Here is a 14,659-nt window from a genome sequence, read left to right as displayed (position 1 = left end):
TGCAACTCTTTTAAGGGACATATATTACATGTTGAAATTGTTTCACAGAGCTGAGCAGAGAGAGTTTAATCTTATCACTCTCAAGAGTTTTCTCTCAATTAGGTGAGAAGGGAAAAGTCAGAGCCAGCAGCCGCTTTTCCCAGGCAGGAGGAAGGAGAGACAAGGCCCCTTCCCAAATCTTTCTAAGACAGCTCATCTGGGGTCTCCATGGGGTTCCGCCTGGCTTGAGTTGTCCCTCCCCCACCCCCCACCCCCGTGGGGGATCTTACTCATCTTTGGCCGCAAACCCTCTTTTGGAGACTAAATAGAGAGAAATATACAGTCCCAGAGATGCACAGTCTCACAGACTCTTCTTTCCTTAAGGAAAGACATGGGGTAGGGGTCAGGGGGCAGTCTGCTAGGCTGTTGTGTGACAACATCATTTCTTTGCGTATGTGATGCACTGTCACCAGTGAATTTGGTGTGACACCTCTGCAAGTGACCGTGGCATGACTTCATCTGATTTCTTAAGAAGAAACTCTTTGTTAATACAAATCAGATTGCAATGTGAGTCATCTTTCTCTAGATTAAGCTGCAATAACAGTCAATAACACTACAATTGTCAAAAACAATAACAAAAAAAAGTCTGTGATTTATAATAACCTACGTTTATTGTTTGCTCATGTTCATATGGTGATTTGGGGTCAGTCACAGCTCTGCTGACCTGTCCCCCGTCCCTTCAGTCCCTGGGACCCAGGCTCTTGGTCTTGTGAGCGGGCAAGTAAGAGGTGGTGGAATCGTGCAATGACTCCCAATGCTTCTACTTGGAAATTGGGGTATCACTCCTGCTCCCAGTCTGTTGGGCGAATGCTGAGCTCAGTCAGTGGGAAGGATAAGTCTTTATTCTCCACGGGGAGGCATTGCCAGTCACACAGCGGTGAGGATAGGAAAGTAATATAGTCTGTCTCAGTGCACAATCACAAAGGAAAAGATGGGGTTTTTTGGGGGGGTGAGTGGGGTGTTGCCATTACCTAAGTCCTATCATGTTGAATACAAAATGTGTTGCAACAATATTTGGGGTCACTTTAGAGCATTTAATGAATTTTATTTGAAGTCTTCTTCAAGGAGGTTGCGGTTAAAGCATCGCCATGTCTGGGATCCAGGGACAATACAGGCTTTCAGAATTAATAAGGTTTTGTTTTCACAGAGAGAGAGAAACGCAGCCAAAATCAATTGTACCTCTAGGTTTAGACCCTGGAGCTCTATAAGTTCCTCTGCAAACATTTGCACTCCAGCTGCCTTTCTCCTTGCAATCGCCCTTGAATTTCATTAGTGAGGCCCAGGGGAATGGCTCACTTCAGCTGGCTCTGATGCTGCCGGGCTGTTTTTCTTCCTTCTTGTCATCTTCTAATGGGCAAAATAGAAAAGAGAGATACAGTCTTAGCAGAAGCGAATGGAACCCTGGAGGATTAGACAGCAGGAAACTGTCTTACTCTGTGTTTCTTGCTTTCTGGTTTCTCAGAACTGTTGTATGTCTGCAACTCTAGCAAAAATCGAACCATCATACCCTGCCTTAAAATGAACGTATCAACAAGTATTTGTCAAATACCTGTTTGTAAACTTCCGTGTTTCGGTACCAAAGGGGATACAGGCATTTTTTCTACCTTCAGAGGTTAGCTATTTGGTTAGTGACATTTAGCATAACTTTATGATAGTATGTGAAAAATTTATGTTACAGCTCATAGAAAGGAACTGTTTCGGTGTGAGTCAGTGGGGAGGCATGTGATTTTTAATGTCTGCATGAGACTATCATATGGCTGTCCCATATTTATTTAATCACCCTCCTATTATTAGCTATTGGGAATATTTTCAATTCCTGTTATTATACAGCATACTTTGATGTGGATTCTCGGGTGTCTTTGCCTCTATCTTGAATGATTTCCTTATGCAGGAGTATTAGACGTGTAGTGTCAGAATCCAAAACTATGAACACTTTGAAGTTTCCTGATACATATTGGCAGATTGTTTTCCAGAAAATATACTCCCACCAGTCGGAGACAGGAGTAACTGCCTTACATGTCACCACCAGCTCTGCGTATCATGCTTTTAAAATCTTCCCTTTACTGGCCATTTCCCTGAGCCTGGATAATCCTTTCAATCTCCGCTTGAAACTCATTTCCGCTGAGAAATAGTCCATAATCCCCTGTATGAGTTCAGAGTTTTGGGTTAAGTCAAGAGTTCTCCTTACTTTAAGATCTTTTTATATCACCCTTTCACTTTTCTGAAATGAAATTCATAGATGACATAACCTCACTACATACATGAGATAAAAATACATAAAGTTGTAAGTATACAATTTAGGAGAAAAACATTTTTTAAATAAATTTATTTCAGTATGTTAAAAGCTGGGGAAAGCTGCCCTTGGAGACAAGCAAAGCAATAAGTTGTTGGCTCCCTGAATTACTATGAATGTCACAGTACAAACACAGGCTGACGTGGCTGTGTAGGTCGGTGACAAATTTTCTGAAATGGTGACTAACTCTGGGTCCCCAGCCACTAAATGTCAATAGTACACCAGCACCATTGTGTTAATAATTAAAACAAAGCAAAAAAAAAATGCCTTCACAGATTTCCGAAGTGCCCAATTTTGATATTTATTGAGAACCATTGTGTTAAGTAATAATACAGTACCCTGCACTTTCCCAAACGTGACATTCATGTGTGTTTTTTTTTTAAAAAGCATGCTTTCTTTTTGGAAGTCCCTTGTGTGCGGGGACCCTCTCACAGTGTTGTTACCAGGACAGCCCTGGGCATTACCAATGCCTTAATAATGTTCACTGAGAAGATGAATTCATATTTGGATGGCTAGATCTTCCAAAATAATTCTACGTGAGGGAATGGCATGTACGAGTATATCCATGGACGAATTCCTGGCTTTGGTGAAAAACGTCTCGTGTCAGGAATCATAGCTGTTCTGTAGTCCACCTTTTCTATTTTTAGGCATTTTGCTAAGGAATTCACTCTCTGGTTTCATTTATTTGCTTCAACAGTGTCTTGAGCTAGGCTTGGATTTAGTAACTTGTCAAAGTTATTAAGTGAGGGGGTTTGGGACAGAGATGGGAATTGAATCTAGGCCTGTGTGACTCCATGGACTGTGCTCGTGGCCACTCTAAGACAGACTATTGATGAAAGCAAACGCTCTTTATTATGTGATAAAAACAAAACAAAATAAAAAAACTTTCCTTTGCTCTTAATTTTCTAAGAGTTTTATTTCTAATAAATAGGAATGCTAACAAACTTTCTGACATCTATGGAGATATACAGTTTATCTTATTGGATCTATTGATGAGCTTTACTTGTAATTTGTCATTTTAAACAATCCTTGCATTACTCTTATTCTCATATTGCATTGGGTATATAAGCCTAACAATGGAGTGAAGTCACTTCTCTAGACCTGTGTTTTGGATTTTCGTATCTTTCTTAATAGGTGAGATTAATCCATCGTTTTCATTTGTATTCTCTATGTTGGGATTTGGTAAGGTGGTTCTGAGAAAAATTAGTTGGGAATTGTTCCATGTTTGAGGGTACCTTAGAACAAATTATGTATGGGAATTATTTGTTCCTTAAAAGTTTAAAATAACTTACCAGGTAGAACATCTTCTGGGAGTTTTTATGTGGGGAAGTAATTTTTTGATAATGTTTTCAATTTTATCCATGGCTTATTATCTATTCAAATTTTATTTTCCTTCTCATTGAGATAATTATAGTGATTTTTATGTTTTCTGGAAATAACCATTTCAAGCATTCAACAATATTAGCATAGAGATGTACGTAGAATTATCATATTAAACAAATTCCTCAGTATCTGTATTTGTACCATCTTTGTCATTTTTAATTTTATGTATTTGTGCTTATTTTCTTTTATCATTATTGCCAAAGATATATAGCTTTTATACCCCCATCCCCCAACCTTCCTTGAAAAAGTTCTTGAGTGTATTCATCAATTCTACTTTCTTTTCTATTTTGTTTGTTATGGTTTGCTTTTATTTTTACTTCGTTATTCCTTATTTAAATACTTTTTTCTCATTTTTAAGTTGACTCCTTAGAGTTTCTTTCTTTCTTTCTTTTTATTCTTTTTATTGTGCATTCTGTTTTTCTCTCAGTAATGAAAGCAGTTTAGTCTATGACTTCCTTTGATTACAGATGTGGCTTAAACTTGCATATTTTAATATGCTGTCTTCTCACATTTTATTGTTTTTTAAATAGTCCATCACTGTACATTTATTTTCTCTTTGATATTGTGGAAATCATTAAGAAAATATTTTTTAAATTCTAATGCTTTTGGACTTTTTTGGCTTAAGATTTTGTTATCAATACTTAGTATCACTGCATTGTGCTAAAAATTTGTAACCCAAATCAGATTATGACTCATTTTCAATCTGCCATTTTTCTTATCTCCAAATAATGCCACCACTGCCACGGTAATTTTGTTGATTAAGATTACAGATCTATTTTATTTTTCTGTTAGGTTCGAGATGATACAACCTTACTTGGAAAAGTCTGTGGCAATGAAACCCTCTCTAATATTAAATCCATTACCAATAGTATTTGGATCAGGCTTATAATGGATGCTTCTGTTGTAAGAGCTAGTTTCAGAGCTGATTATCAAGTCGGTAAGAAAACATATGCCTTAGTTTTTAAATATCTAATCTCTCTGATTGTAACATTTTAATTTCTGGAAATAAGTTAGTCATTTTATGTCCTCGAGTGGCAAGAAAAGAATTCTAATCGTAATGTCACATTCCATTATATCCTTGTGCATAATTAGACTTTGCAATAAAATTGAGGGCAAAGATCATTTCTCTCTGGACAAACACTTCTATCACTTTCATATCTACAGCTTGTGGAGGTGACCTAACTGGAGAAGGGGTCATTCGCTCCCCCTTTTACCCTAATGTGTATCCAGGAGAAAGGATCTGCAGGTGGACTATCCACCAACCCCAAAGCCATGTAGTTCTTCTCAACTTCACTGCCTTTGAAATTGGAAGTTCCGCCCACTGTGATACAGATTATATTGAGGTAAGAGTGAAACACCTCTGAATGTTTGTATTTGGTTGTATATGATTAAAAATCTTATGCTATGCTAGCTTCAAATCGGTTACAGGAAACAAGACTGGTTTGTACAGACCATTATCTGTTACGAATATAGATATAAAAATCCTCAACAAAATACTAGCTAACTGAATCCAGCAGGATATAAAGAGGATTATACACCAAGACCAACTGCGATTTTCCTCCGAATGCAAGGTTGCTAGACATCCAAAAATCAGTTCATGGAAATGAATTTTTTTAAAACCACATGATTACCTCAATAGATGCTGAACTTGACCAAATCCAATACCTTTTCATGATAAAATTACACTACAAACTAAGAATAGAAGGGAACTTCTTTAATCTGATAAAGGGTATCTGTAAAAAACCCATAGCTACATAATTTTTACTAATGAACACTAAATAGTCAGTAAAAAGACATCTGTTCTTGCCACTTCTATTCAACATAGTAGAAATTATAGCTGGGGCAATTAAGTAAGGAAAGGAATTAAAATGCATACAGAATGAAAAGGAAGGAGTAAAACTGTCTCTGTTCACAGATAATATGATCTTGTATATAGAAAAATCAAAAGAGTATAGATACACACACACATAAACTATTAGAACTAATAAATTCATCAAGTTGCAGGATATAAGATCAAAATACGAAAGTCATTTCTTTTTCTATACACTAGCAATGAACAACTGGAAAATGAAATCAAGGAAACAATTCTATTTATAATAGCGTAAAAATGAATAAACATTGAGGAATAATCTTTAAAAAGACATGTATAACTTATACTCTGAAGACTACAAAACATCTTGAAGGATATTAAAGACCTAAAAAAAATGGAAAGACATCTTATGTTCATGGGTTAGAAGACTTAATGTTGTTAAGATGGCAGTACTCCCCAAATTTATCTAAAGAGTCAGTTCAATCCATATCAAAATCCCAACTGGCATTTTTACAGAAATTCACTAGCTGGTTGTAAAATTCATATGGAAATGAAAGGGAATCAGAGCATTCTTGAAAAAGAAGAACAAAGTTAGAGGACTCATACTTACTGATTTCAAAATTTAGAACAAAGTTACTGTAATCAAGAAGTGTGCTATTTGAGAAAAGATAGAAATATGGAACAGAATTGAAAATCCTGAAATAAATCCATACATTTATGGCCAGTTGATTTTTGAAAAGGGTAACAAGACATTTTAATGGGAAAAAAATAGTGTTTTCCACAAATGGTGCTGAATATCTACATGCAAAATTATGAAACTGGACCCCTGCCTTACACCCTTCACAAAAATTAACTCAGAATGGATCGTAGATCTAAATATGGAAGCAAAAACCATGAATTCTTAGAATATTAGGCAAAGCCTTCTTACATATGACACAAACAACATAAACAACAAAAGAAGAAATAAGAAAATTGGACTTCATCAAAATTAAAGATAACCTAATTTTAAAAATGGTCAAAGAATCTGAATATATCTTTGAAGATAAGCAAGTGGTCAACTAGCACATGAAAAGATGCTCGGCATCACTAATCATCAGGGACATGCATATCAAACCACACGAGACAGTGCTTCACACCCACTAGGATGGCTGTAATAGAGGCAGATAATGACAAGTGTTTCCAAGGATGTGGAGAAATTGGAACACTTTTATATTTGTACACTGCTGGTGAGCACATAATATGGTACAGATGCTTTGGGAAAGAGTTGGCAGTTCCTCAAAAAGTTAAATATGGAGTTATCATCTGAACCAGCAATTTCACCCCCAGGTATATACCCAGGAGAAATAAAAATATATGTCCACACAAAAATGTGTACATGAGTGACTACAATTATTATTCATAATAGCAAAAAAGTATAAACAATCTAAGTGTCCATCAACTGATAAATGAATTAATAGCATGTGATATAGTCATACAGTGGAATATTACATGGCATTAAAAAGGGATGAAGTAATGACACATGCTAAACACGGATGAACGTAGAAATCATTATGCTAAGTGCAAGAAGCTAGTCACAAGAGACCACGTATAGACTCCATCTATTTGAAATGCAGAATAGGCAATCTATAGACAGAGCAAGTAAATTGGTGGCTGCCTGGGGCTGGGGTTTTGAGGGGAATAAGGAGTGATGGCTAATGGGCGTGGAGTTTCTTTTGAGGTGACAAAAATGTTCTGAAATTGGCTTTTACTATATTAATAAAAACATTTCAGAAATAATCATTCTTGAAGTAGTCTTCCAAAATAAATATCTAACAAAATAAATTTGAATATATCTTTTTTTACTCAGGTTGGTAGCAGTTCCATTTTGGGTTCTATTGAAAATAAAAAATATTGTGGCACAGACATACCTTCATTTATAACATCGGTGTACAATTTTCTTCATGTCATATTTGTGAAAAGTTCTTCTACTGAAAATCGTGGTTTCATGGCAAAGTTCAGTACTGCAGGTTTGGGTAAGTGATTGATTCCCTCTTGGGCTTATGTCAGAATAAGTGAACAATGGAAATAAATTATTATGAAGAATTTGTCTACACAGTAGTCACCTACACTGTAAAAATTTTTAAGTATACTCAAAGGCAAAATGTATATATTTTTAATCAGCACATATCAATAGTTAATTGATGTCTATTAATAAAACAAAAACTAGATTTTCTGAAGTGGCATATAAGGAAGATTTTTCTTTTTGAGTTTTTAAGAGGCTACGACCAGATTATTTTATTTTGTATTTCAGGTAGCTTGGTGGTTAGTTGTTCTGATAATTACTATTTTTATTTTAACAGCATGTGGAAAAAGTCTTACAGAACCCACAGGAATCATTCAAAGTCCTGGCCATCCAAATATCTACCCCCATGGTGTTAATTGTACCTGGCATATATTAGTACAACCTGGCTACCTGATTAAATTGATATTCAGGAGATTTCATCTGGAGTTTCATTACAATTGTACAAGTGACTATCTGGATATTTATGACACTGGTTCTGAGACATTTCTTGGGAGGTGAGATTATTTAGTTTTGAGGTTGTTTTTTTTTAACACAAAAATTTTTAACACAAAAATTTTCTTGCTTCAGTGAAGGATGGTAAAATCCACCATAGTGTTATAAATACCAGGTGAGATCAACATGCTTCTCAATGATCTTTTCTACATGACTACCCTGTAGTATTGAACTTTCATATTTAAGTCTGGACGTACGTGTCCACCCACAAAGGCATCCCTAAAACCAAGGTAATGCACACATCCATACCCCTTCCTACCCATGATAGTTCCTCACTTCAGCTCCACGTCCCCATCCCCAGGAGATCAATAACCTGCTTTCTATCATTATAAGTTAGTTTTCATATTCTGGAATTGTATAAAAATGGAATCATACTGCATGTACCCTTTTTTTAATCAGTCAGCATAATGTTTTTGTGAGCTTCTTGGATCTCAGAACTTCTAATTTCATCAAATTTGAAACATTTTTGGCCATTACTTCTTGAAATACTTGAAATTCTGTCTCCCCTTCCCATTTGAGGACTCTGATTACTTGTATCTTAGGGCATTTGATATTGTCCCACAGCTCACAGAAACTGTTCATTTGATTTTGAGTCTTTGTTCTCTGTGCGTTTCATTTTGGAAAGTTTCTATCACTGTGTATTTAAGTACCCTTACCTGTTCTGTAATGTCAGTTCTACTATTAATCCTACCAAGTATATTTTTTCATCTTAGACATTGTTGTTTTCATTTCTAGAAGTTTAATTTGGGCCATATTTTATATCTTCCATCTCTACTTTACACACTATTTTTTTCCTCTAGCTTCCTAAATCTGTAGGATGCAGTTATAAGTATTTTAATGTCTTTGATTGCTAATTCAGCCATCTTTGGCATTTCTTGCCATGTTTTCATTGATCAGTTTTTCTTCCAATTATGGGTTATACTTTCTTCCTTTTCATCCCTGGTAATATTTGATAGAATGCCCGACATTTTCAATTTTGTGTTTTTGTACACAAAAACTGGTTGTTATTGTATTCCTATAAGTATTTTTGAGCTTGTTTTGGGATGCAGTTAAGTGACTTGGAAACAGTTGGATCATTTCCAGTTTTGCTTTTAATGTCATTTGCTTCCCATCTCTGAAGAGTCATCACCCTTCACTGCTTGATATCCAGTGTCTTGAAAGCCATTGTTTTGTATATTTTGACCAGATTTTTAGTTGTTTCAGGTGTAAATTTACATCCAGCCCCTGTTATTACATCTTTGTTGGAAATGGAAAGATCCTGATATCTTTTTTATTTCTTTTTCTTGCATTTCATTTTTTCTCATCCATTTATAAACATTTTCCCTTCATTCATATTTTCTTAAACTTTTTTCTCCTCCTTTTATTCTCCCTCTTCATATTTTGTTCTTATTTGTTTTAATCTTTCATTCTAAAACTTTCTTCTTTTCTGTTTAATTTTTATGGTACTTGACGCATAATGCTGCAAAATACATAGTTTTTGCTGAATGACGTAAACTGCTGTAATGATCTTGCCTAATTTGGCAGAATGGGCATATACAGACACATTTAAAATATTAATTAAGTCACCTATCTTTATTTTAATCAAGATATCAAATCTATTTTAAACTGAAATTGTATACACACCAATGTTCTTTTTCTTCTTCAGAAATTATCAATTTACCATATTCGATGCTTTCTCTTATTTTGGTTTCTGTTTTTATCCCCATCGATTCCATTTGGTTAATTTTACCAAATGTGCTTTGATTTGAGATTTCTATATTCTAGTCACTCCTTCTTACAGGTATTTCTTTAGAAAAAAAGCTCATGGCATAATGTCGTTTATCACAACTCCCCTTTTAGTATTATTAGAATAGTATTTCTGAATAAAATTACTTTTATTCAGCAAAGATTTGACATGACTTTGTAATCAAACTCTTGCCTCTGTATAGGCCAGCTTTTTAAAGATAATACATTCTACCTATGTAGGGCTTACTATTCTAGGCAGTGTTGTTAGTCCTTTAAACACAGTATATTAACTCATAAAATTCTCAAAACTACTCTATGATGTAAGTACTGTCATCAGCCCCACTTTGGAGATGGGAAAACTGAGTCTTACAGATTGAATGGTCTGCCCAACCCAAGGTCATAATGCCTCTAAGTGACAGAGCTGACTCTAGAGTCTGTGCTCTCTGAGTTTATGATATGTTCCCTTTGTTGTGTAAGTTTATTCCATTTCTATTAATAAGTTCATTAATATGCTATATAGCAACCTAGTATAGATTGTAATTGCTGATTACATTAAACTTCTTGTATATGACAAGTCCCACAGCTAGGTGCACACATAAAACCGTTTCAGGAAAGTATTCACGAATAGGATGACCTTCAGCAACTTGATACGTGTTTGTGCCTGAAATATATTTGCTTTAAACGTTCATAGAGGACCTTATTATTATTTACATGTCCTAATTTTGGTACATCATTTCAAGTGTACTACAAGTGTTTAAACCTGCGTTCTTTCTTGGTTTCAAATAGATATTGTGGAAAATCAATCCCGCCCTCTCTTACCAGCCGTAGCAACTCATTAATGCTTGTGTTTGTGGCTGACTCTGACCTCGCTTATGAAGGCTTTTTAATAGACTACGAAGCAATGAATGCATCAGCAGGTAACAAAACAGCATTTGCATACTTGGTTTCATTTATTCCATTACAAAGCAGTCTTGTGAGAATACGTGATCCCCCAACCTGTGGCACCCAATGAAAGCTGTATTAAAAAGAAGTCTAGTGACATAAGTGCTTCCCCTGTTTATAATAGAGTAATGATTGAACAAGGCTATTGTTATCAATGTTAAATTTTCTTAATTTTGATAATTGTATAGTGGTTTTATAAAAGAATGTTTTTGTTCTTAGGAACTAGACACTGATGTTTCCGGGGGTAAAAGCATGCGATGTCTTCAAATTACTCTCAAGTGGTTCAGAGAATAAGGGAGTGAGCAAGTCAGAGGGAGGAAGTGTGAGAGAGAGGGCAATGGGGCAGCATACAAGTATGTAATAAATCTGGGGGAAAGGAATTCAGGAGCTAGTTCTTACAACTTTCCTGTGAGTTTAAACTTTACCAAAATATTATCTCTTCTACCAAAGAGACAGAATGCTTATTTTAAGAAATTAGAAAAAGGGCAACAGCAGATAAGAGTAAGAGGCTACTACATGGGATTCTGTGGCAGGAAATGGAAGTTTTCTTGGCAAAATATACATTTCTGTATTTGACTTAATGAAATTGTGCCTTTTTAGCATTTATTCCTTTCATTGTATTTTTCCTGTTATTTCATTTTCATCACTACTTTGCTCTTTGCAAATGCAGCATAAGGAAACAAACATCTTTTGCAAGGAGAGTCGTTTGGGTTATTTGTAAACCGGAGATGCTCCAGACCCAAAGCCTCTGGGACTTATGAGAGAGTCATGTTTCTTTAGGCTTATGTTCCCACCTGGGATGGGTACCATTTTGAAGAATATGGGTTTTCTTTTGAAAGACACTGAATGGACTGAAATGCTGTCAATCTAGGGTAGATTTATAGTAGACACATGAGCTTCCCAGGCATTTCACAGCCTCCACATTGCCCCAGAGGCAAGGTGTGATTCACTGACACTCTCCTCAGAAAGTACTGGGAGCTTTTCCTGTGTCCAGATGTGCTCTCTGACACAGTCGTGTGTCCAGATATCACTGGGTACTCATCTTTAAAGCCCCCGCTCCAATAAATAAATAAGTAAGTAAGTAAATAAATAAATAAATATACATTTTTAAAAAATCTCCCACTCAGAACCCCTACCCAGTTTCTCATTGATTTCTCCTCTGTGTGGCTCACCACTACTTTTCTTTTCTTTTCTTTTTTTTTAAATGCCAAACATTTGTTATTATTTATTTATTTTAACAGGACTTTATTGGGGAACAGTGTGTATTTCCAGGGCTTTTTTTTTTCCCCAAGTGAAGTTGTTGTCCTTTCAATCTTAGTTGTGGAGGGTGCCGTTCAGCTTCAAGTTGTTGTCCTTTCAGCCTTAGCTGTGGAGGGTGCAGCTCGGCTCCAGGTCCAGTTGCCCTTGTTAGTTGCAGGGGGCACAGCCCACCTTCCCTTGTGGGAGTCAAGGAGTCGAACCAGCAACCTTGTGGTTGAGAGCCCACTGGCCCATGTGGGAATCCAACCGGCAGCCTTTGGCGTTAGGAGCACGGAGCTCCAACTGCCTACTCACCGGGTCGGCCCACCACTATTCATTTCAGGCAAAACTACTGTTCTCTGCAGTAGTTCAAGTTCTGTGTTTTGATAGCAGAGCTTTAGATTTCTCCAGAATCCTGAGTGTGAGAGAATCACACACCTTTCTCTCCGGTGGGACCTTCTCTAGGAGACAGTTCATTATCCAGCTCAACCACACGGGAAATTGAATCCCCAGCAATTACAGTCAGTTGTATTCCACAACTGACAGAGTCATGGGACTTTGTTCATGAGGTTAACACCCAGTGACCAAAATGGGATTTTCAACAAATTTTAGTGTGCACACAATTTTCCATACTTCTGTAGTTTTCTCTGCTTCATATATTTGGCCTGAATCACACTGAATATTAGATTAGGATTTAGAACCAGTCACTTGAACTCTCTGTACTCTCATTTTCTCATCTGTAAAATTAAAAGATTGGATTTGATGATCTTGGAGATGTCTTTCGGCTCTAATCAACTGTATGAACACAAGTTTAATTTGCTGCATGAATAAACTAGCTGTATCTTAGCTAATATACGATGCAGGCAGGCCCTCCTGAAAATATAATATAAATCTTTGTAACAATTTGCAAAATAAGACAGAGCTCTGTAATGACTAAAACAGTGCTGCTAATACCACACTAGCTTGTAAGGCAATAGCTGGTGCAGTAAGAACCAAGAGCAATCGAAATAATCTGGCAGAGAAGATGTTAAAGTTAAATTTTAATTAAAAAAAAAATTCAGAAAGGTAAGATACAGGTAAAAGAAAAGTAAGTTGAGAAAAAGGAGAGAAGCAAGCTGGACAGAAAAGGAAACATAAAGGAAAAGAAAAGAAGAAAAGACAAGCGATGAAAGAAGGGGATCCTGGCGTGCTAACTCAGAAACTCCACAGTCTGCCTCCCGGTGTTACGATCATTTCTTTGGCCTCTGTTGGTTCCAGACAGGGCTGAAAACCCAGAGCGTGTTTGCTTTCCACCCCTTGGACAAGCTGACTGGTCACTGTGTGCCTGCTTTTTTTGCTGGATGAACTCATCGTTCTGACTAACACAGTCAAATATTCTAAATAGCAATCAGATTATTGGACGCAGGAAGCCATATGGCACCCTTAGCTTACCATTTTGGGGCGTGTCTCAGTTTCCCATCAATCAGGACGTGAGTGACGGGCTCTCATCTACTGTGGAGATGGCTCCTTCCTGCAGGACTGCTCAGGGAAGGACTGGGCCCAGGAGACTGCTGTGCGGTTAGGCTGGTGACAGCCAGGCAGTGGGCAAACCCTCCCGGCAGGCTGAGGCCAACTGAGCTCCCACCTGGAAAGAGGGAGGTGTTAGGATGCTTTTTTTTTTCAGTTGTCATCTTATTTTTTAGACTTTCTGCAGTATAAAACAGTATCAGGGAAAAGCATCCCTGGAAGTTCAATCGTTGGCCCCCATTCTATTTTATTTATTGCTCTAGCAGAAGTTACTTTCCAAGCGACAATGAAAGTATTTGCTTCTTGATTTCTACTTACTTGGCACAACAGGTGTGAGTTTCTCTGCTGAAGTCTTTCCTGTCTTCATCTGATAAAGATTAAATTTCCTGACTTGAATCCAGTTACTTTTCCATCTGTAGGACATGCCATGGGGCTATGATGTCAGCCTCTAAGTATGTGTTTGGGAGGAGAGAGATTGGCTTCTGGTCATTGCTTTGACTTCCTCCCTCATCACTGTTTCTGCCTTTGTCCAGATGTGCCTGGGGAAAATAAAAGCAAAAAACTAACGAGTGAAATGTTTGTGGGTAGAAACTCTTGAGATTTTCTTCATAACTGATCATAAGACAAGGTTTTAAATGTTTGCCTATTTAAAGTATGAAACATTTCAATTCTGTGAGATTACTTAACTTTATTTACCTAATTTGTAAATGAAATCCAGTAGAATAGTGTTCCCAAACTCTACTGTTCATAAACTTGGGGTAGGAGTTTCTTCTTACAAATGTAATCGATTAGTTAACTTTACTAATTTAAAACTGTAATTTTATATTCTATTAACATCTGCTGCATATACGTTAATATAATCCTACCAAGAGGGAACTTTAAAAGTATAAGAAATAGAAAAATGTACTTGATGCATTTTCTATTTTAACAATAAAAGAAAAACCCATATAACATCTAATTTAGTGTTTTCAACATTGCACCATTCATGACTCATTAGTGGGTCATGAAATTTATTAGGTGTGAATTTGCATTGAACAAACTTGCATTTGTTAAAAGTAATGAATAGAATAGTAAGTATCAGGGTTTATCATACAAAGTTTGGTGTTTATGAAAACTGCAATATTTCTGTGTACGCGTGATTGATATAAATTGTGTTTTTTATGGTGCG

General features: G+C 36.4%; 1 protein-coding gene and 1 long non-coding RNA gene across 2 annotated transcripts in view; one reads left to right on the top strand and one right to left on the bottom strand.

The window, feature by feature from the left end:
* CUBN (cubilin) overlaps positions 1 to 14,659 on the top strand; it is a 245,413-nt gene that overhangs the window by 37,861 nt on the left and 192,893 nt on the right. The window contains exons 18-22 of the mRNA XM_074324816.2: positions 4,508 to 4,652; positions 4,880 to 5,058; positions 7,372 to 7,537; positions 7,865 to 8,081; positions 10,591 to 10,721. Coding sequence (XP_074180917.2) covers positions 4,508 to 4,652; positions 4,880 to 5,058; positions 7,372 to 7,537; positions 7,865 to 8,081; positions 10,591 to 10,721 — 838 coding nt within the window. The remainder of the gene's footprint in view (positions 1 to 4,507; positions 4,653 to 4,879; positions 5,059 to 7,371; positions 7,538 to 7,864; positions 8,082 to 10,590; positions 10,722 to 14,659) is intronic.
* Positions 271 to 13,918, bottom strand: LOC141570000 (uncharacterized). The gene is made up of 3 exons (XR_012493769.2): positions 13,810 to 13,918; positions 13,417 to 13,609; positions 271 to 1,386 (listed from the first exon to the last, which is right to left on the bottom strand). It is a non-coding gene; the product is annotated as an uncharacterized LOC141570000 (long non-coding RNA).

Source organism: Rhinolophus sinicus, chromosome 1 (assembly GCF_057876585.1).
Source record: "Rhinolophus sinicus isolate RSI-liver-muscle chromosome 1, RSI-T2T, whole genome shotgun sequence".
In the NCBI taxonomy this organism is placed as follows: domain Eukaryota; kingdom Metazoa; phylum Chordata; class Mammalia; order Chiroptera; family Rhinolophidae; genus Rhinolophus; species Rhinolophus sinicus.
This window is presented reverse-complemented; position numbering and strand designations above follow the sequence as displayed.